This window comes from Paroedura picta, chromosome 2 (assembly GCF_049243985.1).
Source record: "Paroedura picta isolate Pp20150507F chromosome 2, Ppicta_v3.0, whole genome shotgun sequence".
NCBI classification, from domain to species: domain Eukaryota; kingdom Metazoa; phylum Chordata; class Lepidosauria; order Squamata; family Gekkonidae; genus Paroedura; species Paroedura picta.
This window is the reverse complement of record NC_135370.1, coordinates 124,523,221-124,539,793: the sequence shown is the minus strand read 5'-3', so window position 1 is coordinate 124,539,793 and position 16,573 is coordinate 124,523,221. Positions and strand designations below refer to the sequence as shown.

General features: G+C 39.3%; 1 protein-coding gene across 11 annotated transcripts in view; it reads left to right on the top strand.

Annotated features, from left to right (window-relative positions):
• CELF1 (CUGBP Elav-like family member 1) overlaps window positions 1-14,343 on the top strand; it is a 46,819-nt gene extending 32,476 nt beyond the window's left edge. For 7 of the 11 annotated variants that reach the window (XM_077322455.1, XM_077322449.1, XM_077322448.1 and 4 more), the window contains 5 exons: window positions 1,819-1,932; window positions 2,082-2,267; window positions 3,091-3,234; window positions 6,639-6,807; window positions 11,453-14,343. In XM_077322455.1, coding sequence (XP_077178570.1) covers window positions 1,819-1,932; window positions 2,082-2,267; window positions 3,091-3,234; window positions 6,639-6,766 — 572 coding nt within the window. In that variant the 3' untranslated portion in view covers window positions 6,767-6,807; window positions 11,453-14,343. The remainder of the gene's footprint in view (window positions 1-1,818; window positions 1,933-2,081; window positions 2,268-3,090; window positions 3,235-6,638; window positions 6,808-11,452) is intronic. The other 4 variants (XM_077322445.1, XM_077322447.1, XM_077322452.1 and 1 more) reach the window with 1 other exon arrangement.
• Window positions 14,344-16,573: the final 2,230 nt, after the last annotated feature.

Here is a 16,573-nt window from a genome sequence, read left to right as displayed (position 1 = left end):
ACCAGCAGACCCATGAGACTTATATTGCTTGGAGGAAAGGGCAGGCACAGACAGACAGACAGAGAATAGCAGCTTTTTTCATGTGTTACCTGCACATACGCATATCTTTGTTCTCAGTAAAGAACAGGTTGTTGTATCAATGTACATCAATTGTTTTACTTTAATTGACTGTAGAAGTAAATGGCAGCCAATATATATTGAAAATTAAGGGAGAGATATCATGTTTTGACCCTCCACCAGTGCATTTGCACTGCATCTGGGTCTCTGCAAACATCTAGATCAGCTTACTACAATGAACTCTACAAGGGGCTGCCTTGTTGAGAGTCTGTAGTTGGTACAAAATGCTGCAGCAGAAGTGTTGTCTGTAATTGCTCAGAGGGACAATATCATTCCAGTCGTGTTTCATGTACACTGACTTCTAGGTTCAATTTAGGATGCTGATATTTACCTTTAAAGCCCTGTACAGCCTGGGACTCACATACCTAAGGGACTGCCTTCACCCATATGAACCAACCCATATACTCCAAGTCACCTCAGAGGTCCTGCTTCAGTTGCCTCTGCCATCTGAGGCTAGAGGGGTGAGGTCCGAAAAAAGGGCTTTTTCAGTTGTGCCACGAATACTTCGGAACTCCTTTTGCATGGAGGTTTGTCTGCCTCCCTTTATTGATATCTCCCACTAGTCGGTGAAGACTTTTTCATGTTGATTGACATACTCCCTGATAACAGTTATTGGCCTTTTCTTTGGTTCTTTATGTTTATGTTTTTATTAAATTATTTTATCATTTAAAATGTTTTAATTGTTCAGATGACTCAATGTCTTCATGTTTGCTGCCTTGGGGACCCCCCAATTTGATGTTAGAGTTCAGCAGAAGGATATTTTCTGTTTTTTTCCATAACATTTAATGATATGCTTTGAGAAATGTGTGCCTTTTTTCTCAATGTGATTTGCATAATTAGAGACTAGGGTTAGCATCATTAGGCTTGTCGGGGAGACAGTATATATTTCAGATATTTTCTGTGGCTGTTAAATTACTCTATCACCAAAATGAGAGCAGACTGATCTTGTTTCAGACTAACTGCTTATTACTATTATAATTATGAATCTTTCTTCAGTGAGAAAATATGGGTAGATAATATGGGTGTCAAAGAATACCATAGCCTGGTACAAATTCTTGTCCATCCCTGTACAAATTATTGTCCTTGTTTCTAGGCATAAAACACTAATGAGACAGGGTGCTAAATGTTGTCACCTCAAGAGAGTTCTCCCTCCATTATTTATGGCTCTTAAAATTGGAATTGCATGTTGGGAAAGCTCTTATTACTAGAACATATGTTGTTTGTATGCTGCTCCTAAATGGGCGAGGAAAAATCTTTTATCCATTTGAAGAGCTGCAGCTCTCCTGAAATATAAAATTACTGCTATTTATCCATATATGTAGAAGCAGTTGTTATTTGAAAATTGGCATTCAAGCAATCTTGAATGAACTCAGACTGAACAGTGTAAAATGAAGTGAAATATTAGTAGATTAGTAATCTGAATATTCTGTGGTCATACAAATGCTCTATGTGCCTCTGTTCCATCTGTTGCATCTTTGTCCCATCCATCCTCCAAGTTGATACATGTCTCCTCCTCCAACCCCCCCCCAAAAAAAAATTATCCTCACAACCGTTCTGTGAAGCAGGCTAGTAGTATTCTCAGTATAGTTGTCGAAACCATTTGAGGATGGGAGAGTTTTCCTGGGCCTTTTGTAACGTTGGTTAAAATGTATACTTAGCCCTGGAAGCTGTTAGTAGTGTTTAACTCTGCCATTTTAATAGCAGGTTCATCCCCCAGTTCCAGTAGCAGTTCATCTGTTAATCCAATGGCTTCTCTTGGAGCACTGCAAACACTGGCGGGGGCTACTGCAGGACTCAATGTTGGCTCTTTAGCAGGTAAGTTTAAGACGAAGAGACAAAGTGTTATTTTTAATATGATCCATGTTTTGGGTTTCTCCAAGGTATCTCTTCAGTAATAAAGATTTAAACAAAACCTGATTGGCAAATCAATAATTTATTAATGCCTGTTCTGTTTTTATGCATAGGAATGGCAGCCTTAAATGGTGGACTGGGCAGTAGTGGCCTTTCAAATGGCACAGGTAGCACAATGGAGGCCCTGTCTCAGGCCTACTCTGGGATTCAGCAATATGCTGCTGCTGCATTGCCCACACTCTACAACCAGAGTCTCTTAACACAGCAGAGTATTGGTGCAGCAGGAAGTCAAAAGGAAGGTAGGTGGGAGGTAGTGGTGGAAGGGTAAGTGGGGGGGTAAGGTTGGAGTAAAAGGGTATCCTTTATATATGGTGCAGGACACAGTGTTTTCTTGAACATGACTTTTGTAGAGGTATGTAAAGCATGTCACATGTGTTCTTCTTAATCAGTCCTTTAAGGCCAGTATTATTCAGGGGGGGAGGGGGGGCTTAAGGAGGAAAGCAATCCAAGGCAATTTGGTGACTTTGTGTTTGAGTAACTACAGCTTCCTGGCTTAGATTAATTGTAATGATTTTTTTCAACAGAGGTTGCTGTTATGAAGAATGTAGGTAAACTTAGGTATTGAACATTAAGGGCTAGTGATAAAAACAATATTGATTGGCTTGGGAGAATATGAAGCACAGGAACTCAGAAGCTGATTTTGTACCCATTCTTTCACTTTTCTTTCTTATTTAAATATGTGGCTTTTTTCTGGATTTAGGTACTATTATTGCCTTTACCAGTACATTAAGATTTGTTCCTGTATCTCATATTCTCCAACCAGCTACAGGCACAATGAACCAATGATGATTTAATTGGAAGACCACTGAAGAGGCATTCAAGAAAAAGCCACGTTTTGATTTATTTTGATCAAGGAGCACTGTTTAATGTTGCATTAGGACAGGAAATTGTCTGGCTTTTCACTAACAGTTGTGTTTGAATTGAGAAAACCTTAGTGGTCTCTAGAATCAAGCCCAGAGCTGTAGTGCTGTTTTTAGATGTACAAATGGGCAATGTTTGAATGGGTGAAGGCCAAGGGAATTATAATTTTATTGAACTTGTTTCTAAATGGATGTGTTAAAGGTCCAGAGGGAGCCAATCTTTTCATCTACCACCTACCCCAGGAGTTTGGGGACCAAGACCTGCTGCAGATGTTCATGCCTTTTGGGAATGTTGTCTCTGCCAAGGTTTTCATTGACAAGCAGACCAATCTGAGCAAGTGCTTTGGTATGTTGAATCAAATTGGTTTTTTTGCATAAAGGGAGAATAATAGAAACACCAGTGAAGTTAGGAGAGGAAGGTTGCCTCGGGGAATAGCTTGAATATGAGACCCTTAAATAGTGAAAGATGTGCAGAAATATTTTAGCTCCTTTCTCCCAGAAGGAGCTAGATTAATCTGGAAAGGACTTGTCCTTGAGGATGAAAATATAATAACAGTAGTAATATTTATGCATAAATACCATAGGAGATACAAGTTTGTTGTACTACCTTGTTGTACTGCCACATGGGCACTATGCACATGCAGGTTTGCTTCAGGGAGCATTTCTGAATCTCATAACACCTAGAGGTGTTCCATCTCCCTTCCACACCCTGTTTCCTGCCTTTTCTAGCATGATATAGGGGGGCAGACCACCTTTCCCTCAGTTCTATCATTACTATGACTGGGAAAGTTCTATTTATAGAAATTCCATTCCTTTTTTTCACTAGCAGTTACTGCTGATAAATCTACCTCTTCAACCTAATTACAGAATGACACAAAAAGTGCTCTTAAAAGTCCTGTGGGTCCCAAATCCACCATCCAGACAACTATGAACCATGCCTAATATGTCTTGTTGAGGAGCATGATATCATGCTGCTTCATTTTTTCTGGTGAAGAAAAAAAATCAGGAATGAAACCCATCATAGTCCTAAGAGTCCTAAACAAGTTCCAGTCTAATTAAAAAAGTTCAGAATAATTCAGTTACCAATGTCCTTCCTGTGTTACACCAGGGTGTGTGGTCTGGACTTATTCAATGTATAATTTCACATCAGAATAAGGCCAGATAATCTCAAGTACCTTCACTTCCTGGGTGTCCAGGCTGCACATCTCAAGAACCTTCCCTGCTATTCATCAATGTGGTAGAAGTAGTAGTAGCAGCTTTCCTGAGGAAACAGGGATGCAACTCAATGACTAGCTAACTGAAGTCATCTCCAAGTTACAACTCTTATAAGACATGTACCTTATACTGCAAGAGAATGCACAGCTATATATATATATATGTATTTCCTGATGATGCAGCAGAAATCCTAAAATACAGCCTGGCTGCTGTAGTTAAATGGCTAAGAGAGAACAAATTGAAATTAAGCTCTGGAAAGACAGAAATAGTGCTGGTTGGGAAGGCGAAGGCCTTGAAAGACACTTGCTTCCACCTTTCTGTGGAGTTTTGTTGACCCTTGCCAACTCAGAATCACAGAATCATAGAGTTGGAAGGGGCCATACAGACCATCTAATCCAACCCCTGCTCAATGCAGGATCAGCCCTAAGCATCCAGGGTAAGTATTGGTCCACCCGCTTCTTAAAGTCTGCCATTGAGGGGGAACTTACCCTGAGGGATTCAAAATATTTCCTCAGAGTCCCAATTTCCTACCAATTTCCTCCAGTCCCGTAATTGAACTTCTTGCTGGTGTTCACTCAGTTTATGGGCAAATAATTAGATTTTAGAAGGGCCCTCCTCTTCAAAAGTAGAACAGAATCCTTTTGAAAAGATGACAACTTATCCATTGCTTCAGTAGACCTCAATAAGAGTAAGAAAATGTCAACCCATTCTATCTTGAGAGAAGGCATTAGACTATGTCAAAAACTCGCACAAGTTGACTGCCTGCTGCCCATTCTACCCAGGTACAATCTACATGAACAGCTTTTCACTGTAATCTTTGTTGACTCTGCAAGTCTGCAGTGTGGTTCTCTGCATGTGCCTATGCAAGGCACTGCATAATGGATGTTTGTAATGTGAGAGATCTAGCAGTTGGAAGAACCCATTCTGGAAAAGGCATGGGGAGGAATAAAAATCTGATAAAAAGAAATAAGAACAATTTAAAAAAGCAATCTTGCAATTCTTGTTCAACTGAGACCACATACCCGCCTTCCTAGACTGGTAAATCTAGTTTACTAATCTCCCATATGAGACTACACAGATCCCATAACAATGAAAACAGAATTGTTCTTACCTGTAACAGTTCTTCATCAAGTGGTCCCCTGTGTAGTCAAATCTTCCCCCTGTGAGCTCTTAGTTATCTGGTAAACTCACTCAAGTAGCCAGTGGTGGCAGAGAAGAACTGGGGGAAAGGTGCTCTGCACCCTCTGTATCATTCTGAGAAAGTCAGGAAACAGTGGGGAGAGAAGGGAACTGAGTGCTTCTAGGTGTTTTGAGCTTCAAAAACGCTCTCTGCTGTAGGCCTGCATGTGTACAGGAGCCATGTGTGACTGAACTGGTGAACATGCAATTAACAATGGTTACCTGTACTACAGTTGCAGTTTAGTTGACAGAGGAGTAAAGAACATCTATTCCTATACGTCTCACTGGCATTTTGAACCTTTTCTGCAAATTGAAAGGATCTCACCTGTGGAACAGGATTTCCTCGCTTCTCCTTCCTACTGCAGTCCCAAATGTGCCACCTCTGGATGTTGCTTGTAGAGGGCTACAGCAGGAAGGGGAAATAGTCAAATGTTGCCTTCCCCATCTATTCCTTTTCTATTGGATCCAAGCCACTGTGATAACAGAGAATTTAGTCAAATCTAAAATTCAGTGGAAATACCTGACCTCCACACTTGGGAGGCTAGATCTACTGACCTTTAATTTTAAAGAGCCATTATTTCTTATGTGACCAGCCTGTTCTGCTGCCCAGAAAAGGTGTAGAACCAGCACCAGACATACCTTTCTAGTGAGATGAGTAAGCTTACCTCGCATATCCAATTTCTGAATGATCCCATGACTGCATTCCATCTCCAGGCCCTTTAAACCCTGTTCCAGCCCCTTTGGTGGCACCAGAGCTGAGTTCCACCAGTGCTGGTGGTGAGTTGCAGCTGGTGGGCTCTGTCTCCCACAGGGCTTGACTGTGCAATGGGATCCCAACCCACCAACAACAGGACTGGAAAGGGATTTAAAGCAGTGGTCCCCAATGTTTTTCAGGCCGGGAACTGGGGTGGGGGGCGGAGAGGGAGAGCAGCGCTCGCCAGAATTTGGTCTCTTTCTCACTTCTCCCAGCCTTATAGATTTACGAGCAAATTGTCAGCCTGCTGAAGAGTGAATGATCTCCCTTTTCGTTTATGTTCAGTGGGGACCAAACTTTTCATCTCAGATTCATTTTCCACAGACTGGATGCCCAGATTTCTGGGAAATAGGACCAGGCCCCTATATATATTTTTGGACCATTATCCTAACAATCTGAGAAATCCTTTTCAGTTATAGATTGTAGCTTAGAACAACATTCTTTCTTGATCTCTTTGAGTCATCTTGTAGGCAAACTGGTCTCACATGACCGTTTGAAAATTGCTTATTGTTTTACATACTTGAACTTCATAGGCAGATTATTAATTTGCAGCCTTCATAGCTGATTCTGGCTTTTTTCACAATTTGTCTTCCTTTTTTCAGGTTTTGTAAGTTACGACAATCCAGTCTCTGCACAGGCTGCCATCCAGTCAATGAATGGATTTCAAATTGGCATGAAGCGACTGAAAGTACAGCTCAAGCGCTCTAAGAATGACAGCAAGCCATACTGAGCGCCCCTCCCCTCTGGAACTGGAGTGAGAAGGATCTTCTGGTAAGTTGGGGAGGAGTGCGCTTGATGATTCAGAAACTCTTTAAGGCTGTATTTTTACAGTCATGAAAACTGATACATGTCATTCTATCTGACACATCTCCTGAAGACTCAGCTGCAGCCTCTACTGGGAATTCTTCGGATGGAGGACAAGTTTGTGCTTTTGTTTCCAGTGTTTTACTTTGGAGTTTAGGTGCCATATTGGTGATCTTTTTAAGTTTGCTGTGTTGTAACCAGTGTGTGTTGAGAAGGACCAATGCCAGCCACTGGGGTGGGGGGTAGAGAAGGGAAGGTAGTAGACGCATTCTTAACTGACAATGCATGACTCTGACACAAAGAGGACAGATTTATTGCTGATCGCCAAGTGACACTGATGAAACAGGTTGGGGAGGGATCTGAATCCACAATACTTGGTGGCTAGGCAACAGACCATCTTCACACCCCACCCACCAGAGTCTTTACCAGACTCTCATTTTCCCAGATGCCTTAGGAGTTTATACTGAATAAGCCTCTGAAGAGAGAAAAGTACTTGATCAAAAATATTCATGTGTTAAAGGAAAACTGCAGAAATTATACTAGTACGATACATTTGAATAATGCAGTGAACATGGTGGTAACTTACAAAATGAGCCATTTATATCCTTTGATGATCAAATGTTTACAGTCCAGCTACAATTAAAATTTACAGCTAGTTTCTCACTCTTTAGGAAGGTGTATGCCTTGTTTGACTCAAAAGAGTTAAATGCAGAGACATATATCTTAGTTTGTAAACTAGGAATTCCTGGATTTAATTCTCTTACTGGTTTTTGTTTCTATGACACAATCAGTATTCGGAACACAGTCCTTAGAACTAAACTGGCAGGGGGTGTTGTTTTTTTTAAAGTCTTGTTGCTCTGATTTCTGGCATTCTTCCTTTCTGCAGTGGAGAGCTGAGATATCCGAATCCTACTGTCCCAAAAGTCAATGTTTAATTTCTTTTCATTTCACAGTTACTTATCTGCAGTTTTCCTTTGAGTACAGGTGCTAGGATATAAGAGAAAGGGCTAGACATGAATTGCTGACATCGCACAGAATCTTGATTACCTTCCTTTGTTTGTAGCCCAGTGCCTAAATAACTCAGTCAAAATTCTCTTCCCTCTAATATCTACTATTTCACACACTGGTAGATTTGCCAAAGTGTTAAAGTGTTTTTTTGTACACACTGATGACATGGGACTAAAGGGAACTTTGACATTCTGGCCTGAGCCATGGTAAAAAAAAAATCACTGTAGCACTTAACCCTTGAGCCACAAAAAGCTACCACTTTCAGTGGGAAAGTTTACAGTGCTGTGTATAGATTTAGTTTGCTTCTTCTTCCTCAATTATTCTCTTCTCCATGTTCCCATTTGGTGAGCATGCTTCTTCACAGTGCACCAGCTAATCCTCCAGTTTTTGGGTTTGGGAATCAAATGATGAGAAGACTTGCCAGTGAGGAGAAGAGAGCAAGATTTTAAAAATGGCTTCCTGTCCAGTCACATAAGGAGGAGCCTAGAGGTCCATCAAGCCTGAAATGCCATGTTAAAATGTGTCAAGCACTGTGTGGCTCACTACTAGGATTGGGCATAGCCAGGGACTGGGTCCCCTGGTGTGCTAAACCACAGAAGTATAGGGCCATGCATCTCAGGTTCAAGTGATCGTTTCTAGTGAATTTGAGAGTATTGTTAGTGAATACTGTTCTGTATTCTTGTTGGACTGATTAGTAAAAGTTCAACTGTCAGTATTATAAAATGTGCATAGTGGTGGCAAAGGTTGAATGGTCAGATTGCCAAATTTCCTACCTATGCTGGCATGTGGTACCCTTCTGTGTTGATATTTTGGGTCTGTTCAGAAGTATATGCATATGCTTAGGTGAACTGTATACATTTGAATTTTGTGCACTAGAAAAAGTGTGTCCTGATATTCTGAGAAAAAAAAATGTTGGAGTGTTGAGACTTCCAGAGTTGTCATGGGGTTTTTTAAATAAATAATATACTTTTCAGGAAAAAAAAAAAGGTCATGGTTGGGAGCAGCTGCTCCAGTTGCAACCTGATATAACCAAGAATGTTGTTTCTATTTTTATAGAAGTTTTATACTGCTCCAGGGTGGAGAATATTTATTACCTAAATTATTTCACTGGAAAGGCCAGGATTTGCATAATCCTGAATATGATTGTTTTACACATACTTACTACAATGTGCATAAATAAAACTACTGACTTTCAGTGACCTATTTGCAGCTGGACAAACTGCTAAATGGGAAAAGAATTAATGCTGTGAACCAGTGAAGGAGGAAAACTGTGCTCAAGCTTCTCTACAGTCACTCCTTCCAGCATCTTCTGTCCCCCGCCCCTTCTGAATCCTTGTCTTTTTTTTTCTTTTTGGCCATCCATGGTAGCTTTTCCATACACAGTCCACTCAGTAATTCTTTTATGTAGTATCCATAATTCTCGTACTGTTTATATGTGTTCATCATGGCTACAGAGGCAAATTGCCTCTGATTAAATTAAGATTGCAATATTTGCATATACATTTTCTTATATCACATTGTGATCTGTATTAGTGCCCTCATCCAAAATGATAAAATGAAAACCTTTCCAGGTAAAATTTGAACAATCAGATCATTGATATATATTGACAAAGTTCTTGTGCCTTCAGCGGTACTTCTATGAATTACTCAAATTAGAAAACTTGAACCAAAATATGCCTTTCTTCTCAGTTTCATTCAGTTGATCTTGCTATGCTTTGCAAAACAATATTAAATCTTTGGAATTGACTTCTTCACAGAGAACCAAAGTTTGATCCAGTTTTGTCATGCTGTGTCTCCCCCACCCTATCCCCGTGTCTCTTTCCTCTCTCTCCCCCTTATTTTTCCTTTTCCAGATTTGAACAGATCCTTTGGCAGGGATCCTGGATATTATCGTATTGACTGTTGCTTTGAGGCAAATTTGAGGCAGTCATCTGTGTTTTAGCTGATAAAACAAACAGATAAAATTTAAAAGTGCACCTATTTTAGCTGCTTGGTGTTTTTAAAAAAGACTATACATCAGCCTTGAATTTAACCTTGAACAGAACATTTTAGATCCTTTAAGTAAAGTGAGTGTGTTTGCTAATATGCAAATAAAGGATGACACATTAAATTAAAAGACGTTATTTGGGACAGACTTGACAGTCAAGGGACAAATATTAAAATGTATCTCTTCCCAAAAAGCTACTAATTTTCAAGGAAAACTAATAATTCTGTTTGCACAGCTATGCATTAGCTATGTAAAATTTCCTTTTTATCTCAAGCGTGTTTTCACATAGACATACACGTACACATATTTACTAGAATCTACATGATTCAATCTATTTTTCTGATTCTGCTTGGCATGTCTCACATGGTATGAACAAATGGCTATATTTAGCCTGCACAATTTCTGTAAGCCTTGCTGTATTCTCTTACAAAATGTATTACTCCCCCCCCCCCTCCACTAAGATAATTCTAAAATTATCCACAGTATATTGGCTTAGTCCTTGTGAACAGAGCACACAGCAGGTCAACATCCTTTAAGAATTCACACATAAAAATAGAAGATTGCTTTTGGTCAGTTAGCCGTAACACCAAGTGTATGCTTAGTGCAGAATGGTGTAATATGCCTTTCACTGTAATTAATCTTCTGAAGCTCACTTACTTTTCCTACTAATGATTCCTCGCTTCGGTTTTCAGTGTTCACTGTCTCATTGACAGAATGCTTTCTGAAGATCTTAAGTATATTTACACTTGCAGATTGTCCCAGCTCTGAAATTAGTTTCAAGATGTTACAGACAAATTCTTCCCACTCAGATTGGCAACAGTGACTGTACAGTTTCTGAGAGTCCAGAATTCTTCCTCACAAAGTCAGGGAGCAGAAGTTATTTACTGAAAGAATAGCAAACATTTTCTTGCAAGTTTCATAGTATAAAAGGGCTCTAACTGGGGTCTTAGCTTTTAATCAAGTCTTAATTCCTGCTTATTTTATAGGGGTTTAATTTCCACTTAATTACCTGTATTTTTCTTGATTCTGAAATAGCAACCAGCATCCCTGTTTATTAAATAATAGCTTGAAATAAGTAGGAAGGATTTCTTGGACTGCTACTACCTAAGCATGTCCTGTGATAGGAAAGAAGAAAGTATCTCAACCATCAAACCCCATCCCACAGAGAATCATTTTGTCTCCTATCTCTTAGGAGCATAATCTCCCTGAATGGGCCTGAGCGCTGGAACCATATTTTATGGAGTCCGGTTTTACCAGCAGGAATTTACTGTTGGTGTCTTCCTCAAGCAGGGCTAGCAGGAACATGGGGTTGGGGCAGTAGTGAATGTACAGCCATCTGTGTGCCAGCCATAATCCAGTCTGTAGGCAGTGTCTCAAGGGAATCTAAGACCTCTGCTTTCATTTGGTATCTGACAGTTTAATATTTATTTTGGTGTCTTATGCACTTCAACTTTTACTTGTTCATTGTTGGCATGTGCTGCCCTTCCCTGTCAATTCCCTTCCCCAAGAGGTCTCATTGTACAGTGACCATTCCTGTTCTCTCTCTCTCTCTCTGTTTGGATGTACTGCTCTGTGTAACTCAGTGGGTCTCCTTCTTTCTGGTTTGTTTTTTTCTAGATTCCTGCCGTTTGTTCATCGTTGTGCCTAAAGCATGTCGATGTGGCGTTCAAGTACATCGTCCAAATCCTTGTCTCTTCAGCTTCTCTGATGCTTGAACTCTCGCCTTTTGACCTTGTGTTGACTTTTGATGCTGATGTGTATTTTTATTATGTTTGTTTCTTTTTGTTTCTTTCCTTTTTGTGCTGCCAAATTGGTTTTGCTAGAAAGACTGCTGAAGGGGAATATTTAAACTTGCATTTGAATATAAAAGAATTCTATTTTTCTAGAACTTCGTAAGATAACCACTTGATTTTGTGATTCTGATTCTTTGTAATTGTCTTCAGAGCAGCCTTGCTAGCATACCTTGTGGAGTATTTGTATTTCTGTGATCATACAGCCAATCACTTCTAGGCTTAGTTTTTTCTGTGTGCTTAGTTTTAAAACAGATCTTTGAAGGAAAAAGTAAAATGATGCAACTTAAAACTTTCAGGAGGCTTCTGGTCACATTTTGCTGAATCTACTTTGTGTGCTTGAGGAGACAGCATGTATTCTTTGACTTGAGTAGCCTCAGCAGAAAACACTTGAACTACATTTTCTCCTGATTGTAGCTGCATTTTTGCCCTGGCACTTACTGTTTTTTCCTTCCTGTGTGATTATCAGCCTCTGTCTGCAGTGAAAGTTTAATCAAAGTTGATGTTGTATTTCGTTAAACCCTAGCATGCTTAGTTTTTTGTAACTACAATCTCCTCAGCAAAATGTGAGATTTTGTTTTGTTTTTTGTTTTTTACAACTCAAATAATGCCCTTGTAAACGTTTTGCATGTTTCCTGCTGTGTTCTTCACAATCTCGTATATATACACCCTTCACCTCTGTTTTCTATAGTTTGTGCAAAAACTGAGCAATTTAATAGGTTTTAAAGCTATCCATTTTTGGATGCCAGACTTGTGGTCATGTGTCACGTACGGACATCTCCTGTGCATTTGGACTGCTTTACACAATAGCTGCACCTTGCTCTACCATCACAGCTATGGAAAGGTCTCAGGGGGCTTGATTGCACTGTTTCGGTGGTAGTGGAGGTGGCAGGGATAGAAGATTAGCAGGAAGGTGTGTGTTGTTTGCAGTAATATTGCTTCTAAGATCCATTGGAGCTAAAGCTCTTTTCAAGTAGCCTTAATTTGTACCTCTTGTTTAATATGTGACTTGCTGTGTGAGGTTTAACACCATCACATCTGAGTGGATGGAAGCTTAATTGGCTCTCCTGTCTTCACACTTGCAGTAGCATGATCTGTGTGTGTATCCCATAGAAGGAATCTGTAAGCCTAGGCACAGAACTGCTGGCTCTTTCCCCAAGTGACAAGCACAATATAACAGCCTACTAGCTGTTACCTGAACAGGGTACCAACCCCGGCTCCTTTTCTCAGGGGCCTTAGCTGGGGAATCTCTCTCTCTAGAGATATTTTTTGTTTGTTTTTTGTTCTTAAATTGGGTAAGGAGTCATGCAGAGTGTGTGTCCCCCCCCCTTCCTGTTTTCCTTTTAAAAATTTTTTTTACCTAATTTAAAAATAGGGCAGATTTGCCTTCTCTGGGAAACACGCTTTAGCTTTGTAGCACATATAACCTATTATAGAAACTGAGATTTAGTATGGGTTTTGCAGCACCTGCAAGAAAATCCCATGGCAGGTGCCTAATCACACAGGGGGCAAAGTGGTGTGAGGAAGCTGGGAAGGAGCTTTGACAGAAAGAAAGAGCATGAAGAGAATATTTTGAGAGTAGGACTGTATGAGAGACCTATCTCTATGCTAGGTGGAGGGCTAATTTGTTCCACTGCTTTGGACACAATTCTCTGCCATATGCTGACTCCATGCTTGTTAGATGAATATGCATAGTTAGCTTTTCCCTCAGTCTTGTGACCATCACCTTTTTGAGAAGGAAATGCTTGAAAAGGTTATGGCTGCATTACCTGGGAGTACAGCTGTGAGATGGTTGCTCTTAGGCTCAAGTCGCAATGCACAGGGATGTCTTATGGCAGGGGGAGGTCAAGACCCTGCAATGTATTGATTAATTTTGCCAATACATTTCTTTACAATGTGCATTCAGTTCCATGAGGAACTCTGGGGAATCCTGTGGAAAAAAAAAAGAAAACTCTGGAGAAAACCAAAATGCCAAACATTGGATGTTCCTTTTCTTTCTTCTTTCCTTTCTTACCTTAGTTGTTTTAATTATTCTGTGGTGGTTTTAATGGATTTGAGACAGTAAAGCAGCAGCTGCCTTTTATTTCTGGCTGCTTTTTGTGAATAATTTAAAAAAAAGAAAATTTACATTTTGGAAACAAACCTGTGGGCTTTTTTATTGGTACAAACATTGTATTTAACACTAGGGGTTTTGTACAGTTTTTTGCCTTTTCTACTAGAAAACAATGTAAAGTGATTCACAAATGTGACAAGAAAACAAATTGCCACTATGACCAAATGTAGAGTCTGTTCTGCAGTAACAGGATTTAATCAACTCAGTCGTGATTCTGTTGTAGCAAAGCTTTTCTTTACCTTGTTTGAACTGTTCCTTTTTCTTGTTTGATTTGCAAAACAAAATGTCTTTTTTGTGTGAAATTGTGTTGTACTCTGTAGAGAAATTATGGATTTTACTTTAATGGTTTAAAATAACAGAAGCATATGTTGCTTTTCTGATCACGGAATTTGTGTAGTGGATTTAAAAATGAAAGTTTTGTTACAAGTTTGAAACGAGCGAGTATGTATTAAGGAATTTTTTTCCTTTGTGTGTGATTTCTTTTTGTCCCACTGGGGAACTTAAAGCTGTTTTAATTGCACAGACACACCGACAAGAAGTCATTTTGTATATGCCAAGTGTGGTACCTCCCTTTGTTTATTTGCTATTAAACTGTTTGAGAAGAATTTCTGTGTCATCTTTGTTCTTACAAATGCACTAATAAATGGGGGAGAGGGTTTTGCCAATTAGAAATAGTAATCTCCTTAGCCAAAAGGAGCATGCAAGTGTTTGTCATATATTGTCTCTAGAACAGTTATTATTTTTTCCCACTTGCACACTAACAATGTTCCAAGTTCTTTCTGTCTGTTTTTAAGGTTTACCCCATATTTCCTATTCTAAATATTGTGTTCATTATCCTAAAGATGAATTGTGACCAACAACTTTACCAGAATTCTCATGTATCAGACGCAGTGTCACACTTGAGTTGGTTTATGAGATAATCTAATAGGTTTATGTTCAAAGACAGAAGTAGCTTCTGAGAAGATTAAGTACACACGCATATGCACACACACAAAAGAATTGCCCAGCTAATTGAATCTGATGATCCGTGGAGGTCAGTATTCTATCTTCTCACAGGACATAGATGTTAGACTAAAGGTTTATAAGCAAATGAAACATTTAAGATACTTCCGCATGATCTGTAATCTGCAATGATGTCTCTAAACACAGACATTGTGCTGCTAGTAGTAGCCAAAGATTTTATGGTTCCACCTGCAGTTAAGCAGTACTTTGAAGGAGTCATCACAACATCTGTAACAATTCGTGCCTTTTTTTTTGCACCTGGTATAACAGTGATTTCTTTTAAACTTAATGGTTATCAGTGGATTGAATATTTGAAATCTGAGGTGAGTAATGCTGTAATCATCCACAAATTAACATCTATTTATACTCATATTTGTTATTCACGTTGGAGCTCAGCCATAATTGTTCCTGGACTTGACAGTTTTTTCCTCCTTAAGAAGGACTTTTTCCTCCTTAAGGAAAGAGGCTTTACCCTTCTGATTATTTTTGTCACACCTCTCTATCAGTTCTTCATGTTTTCTCTATTTTTAATGATGATAGTCAATATTTCCACACAGTTTATAATACAATTTTTTTTCAAATCAAAAGATGATATAGTGCTGCATTCTGTTTTCAATAGTACCCACATTAGACAATGGCACTTGCTGTTTTGGTTTTGCTCCTAAACAATGTACACTTGCCTCGCTAGTTCCCTGCTGAGACATACAAAATCCTGTTACTAGCCCACATCTTTACGAAGTATCTGTAGCCAACTCAGAACCCATCACAGTGTACACATATAAAAAGAACTATCTGTTGTAATAACCTCCTACACCTGCAGCTGAGTAACTCTGTTTTGGAATGAATCTACATCTCTGGCCTTTTTATTCTGATTAATTATTGTACCTTCTGTTCATATTCCTGCACTGGTCTCAACATACTGAACATGGAAGCTAGAACAGCTAGAAGAGCTGCTGTCTTTACAAAGGTGACTTGTGCTGTTCTGAGAGCTTTATTTTGAACTGAAGTGTGTTCTCTTGGGACAAAATAATCTGTGGAAGATAAAGTAGAAATGAACTTAGAAGGCTGCTGAAGGGTTATGATTACAGCTGTGATTGAAGGGCCATGACGTTTTAGTTAACAGTGAGAATCCATTATGTTCTGCTGTCAATAGTTTGTCCTCTGATTGGGTTAACCTGTTTATAAAGCTCTAGAAAATTTTGAAGCTATGTTATTTAAATGATAGACTGAATATAATACAGTGTGCTGGTGTTCAATTTTACATTCCATCCAGTGCAGTCCTATAGGCACAGAGCAGGGTTCTTTATCACACATTGTGTGGCGCATAAAACTGAGCCGATAAATGAACAACTGTTTTGAATTCCATTTGCTCGTACAAAGGATTAATGGAATATGGAGAAAAAAACTGGATTGTCCCATCTGCAAGTGATTTTGTAACATAGCTTCGTTATGTCTTTAGCAGGTTAATAGCAAAACAAAACTCATATTGCTTGCAATAGAAGACATGTAGGCCTGTGTTGTGTTTTTCATCCTTAAGTAAATGGCTGAAAAGTCTAGATAATGTTCACACGTGTGCTGGGGCTTGAACCTAAAGCTCAGGCTTCCAACTCAATATTTTTTTGTTCAAAAAGGACTTAGAGAGAATTGTACCTTTCTTTTCTCACACACTACTCAGCCCTCTGAGAGGGACAAAACCTGATAATGTAAATAACTAGTGGCATCTGAACTGTTGAAGCATTTCACAAACTCTTCATTTCCATGTTGTCTTCCAATTTTGTTTCTTTCTCAACTGCTCAAGAGAAACTTAAGTAACAATGAATCAGCCATAGTGTG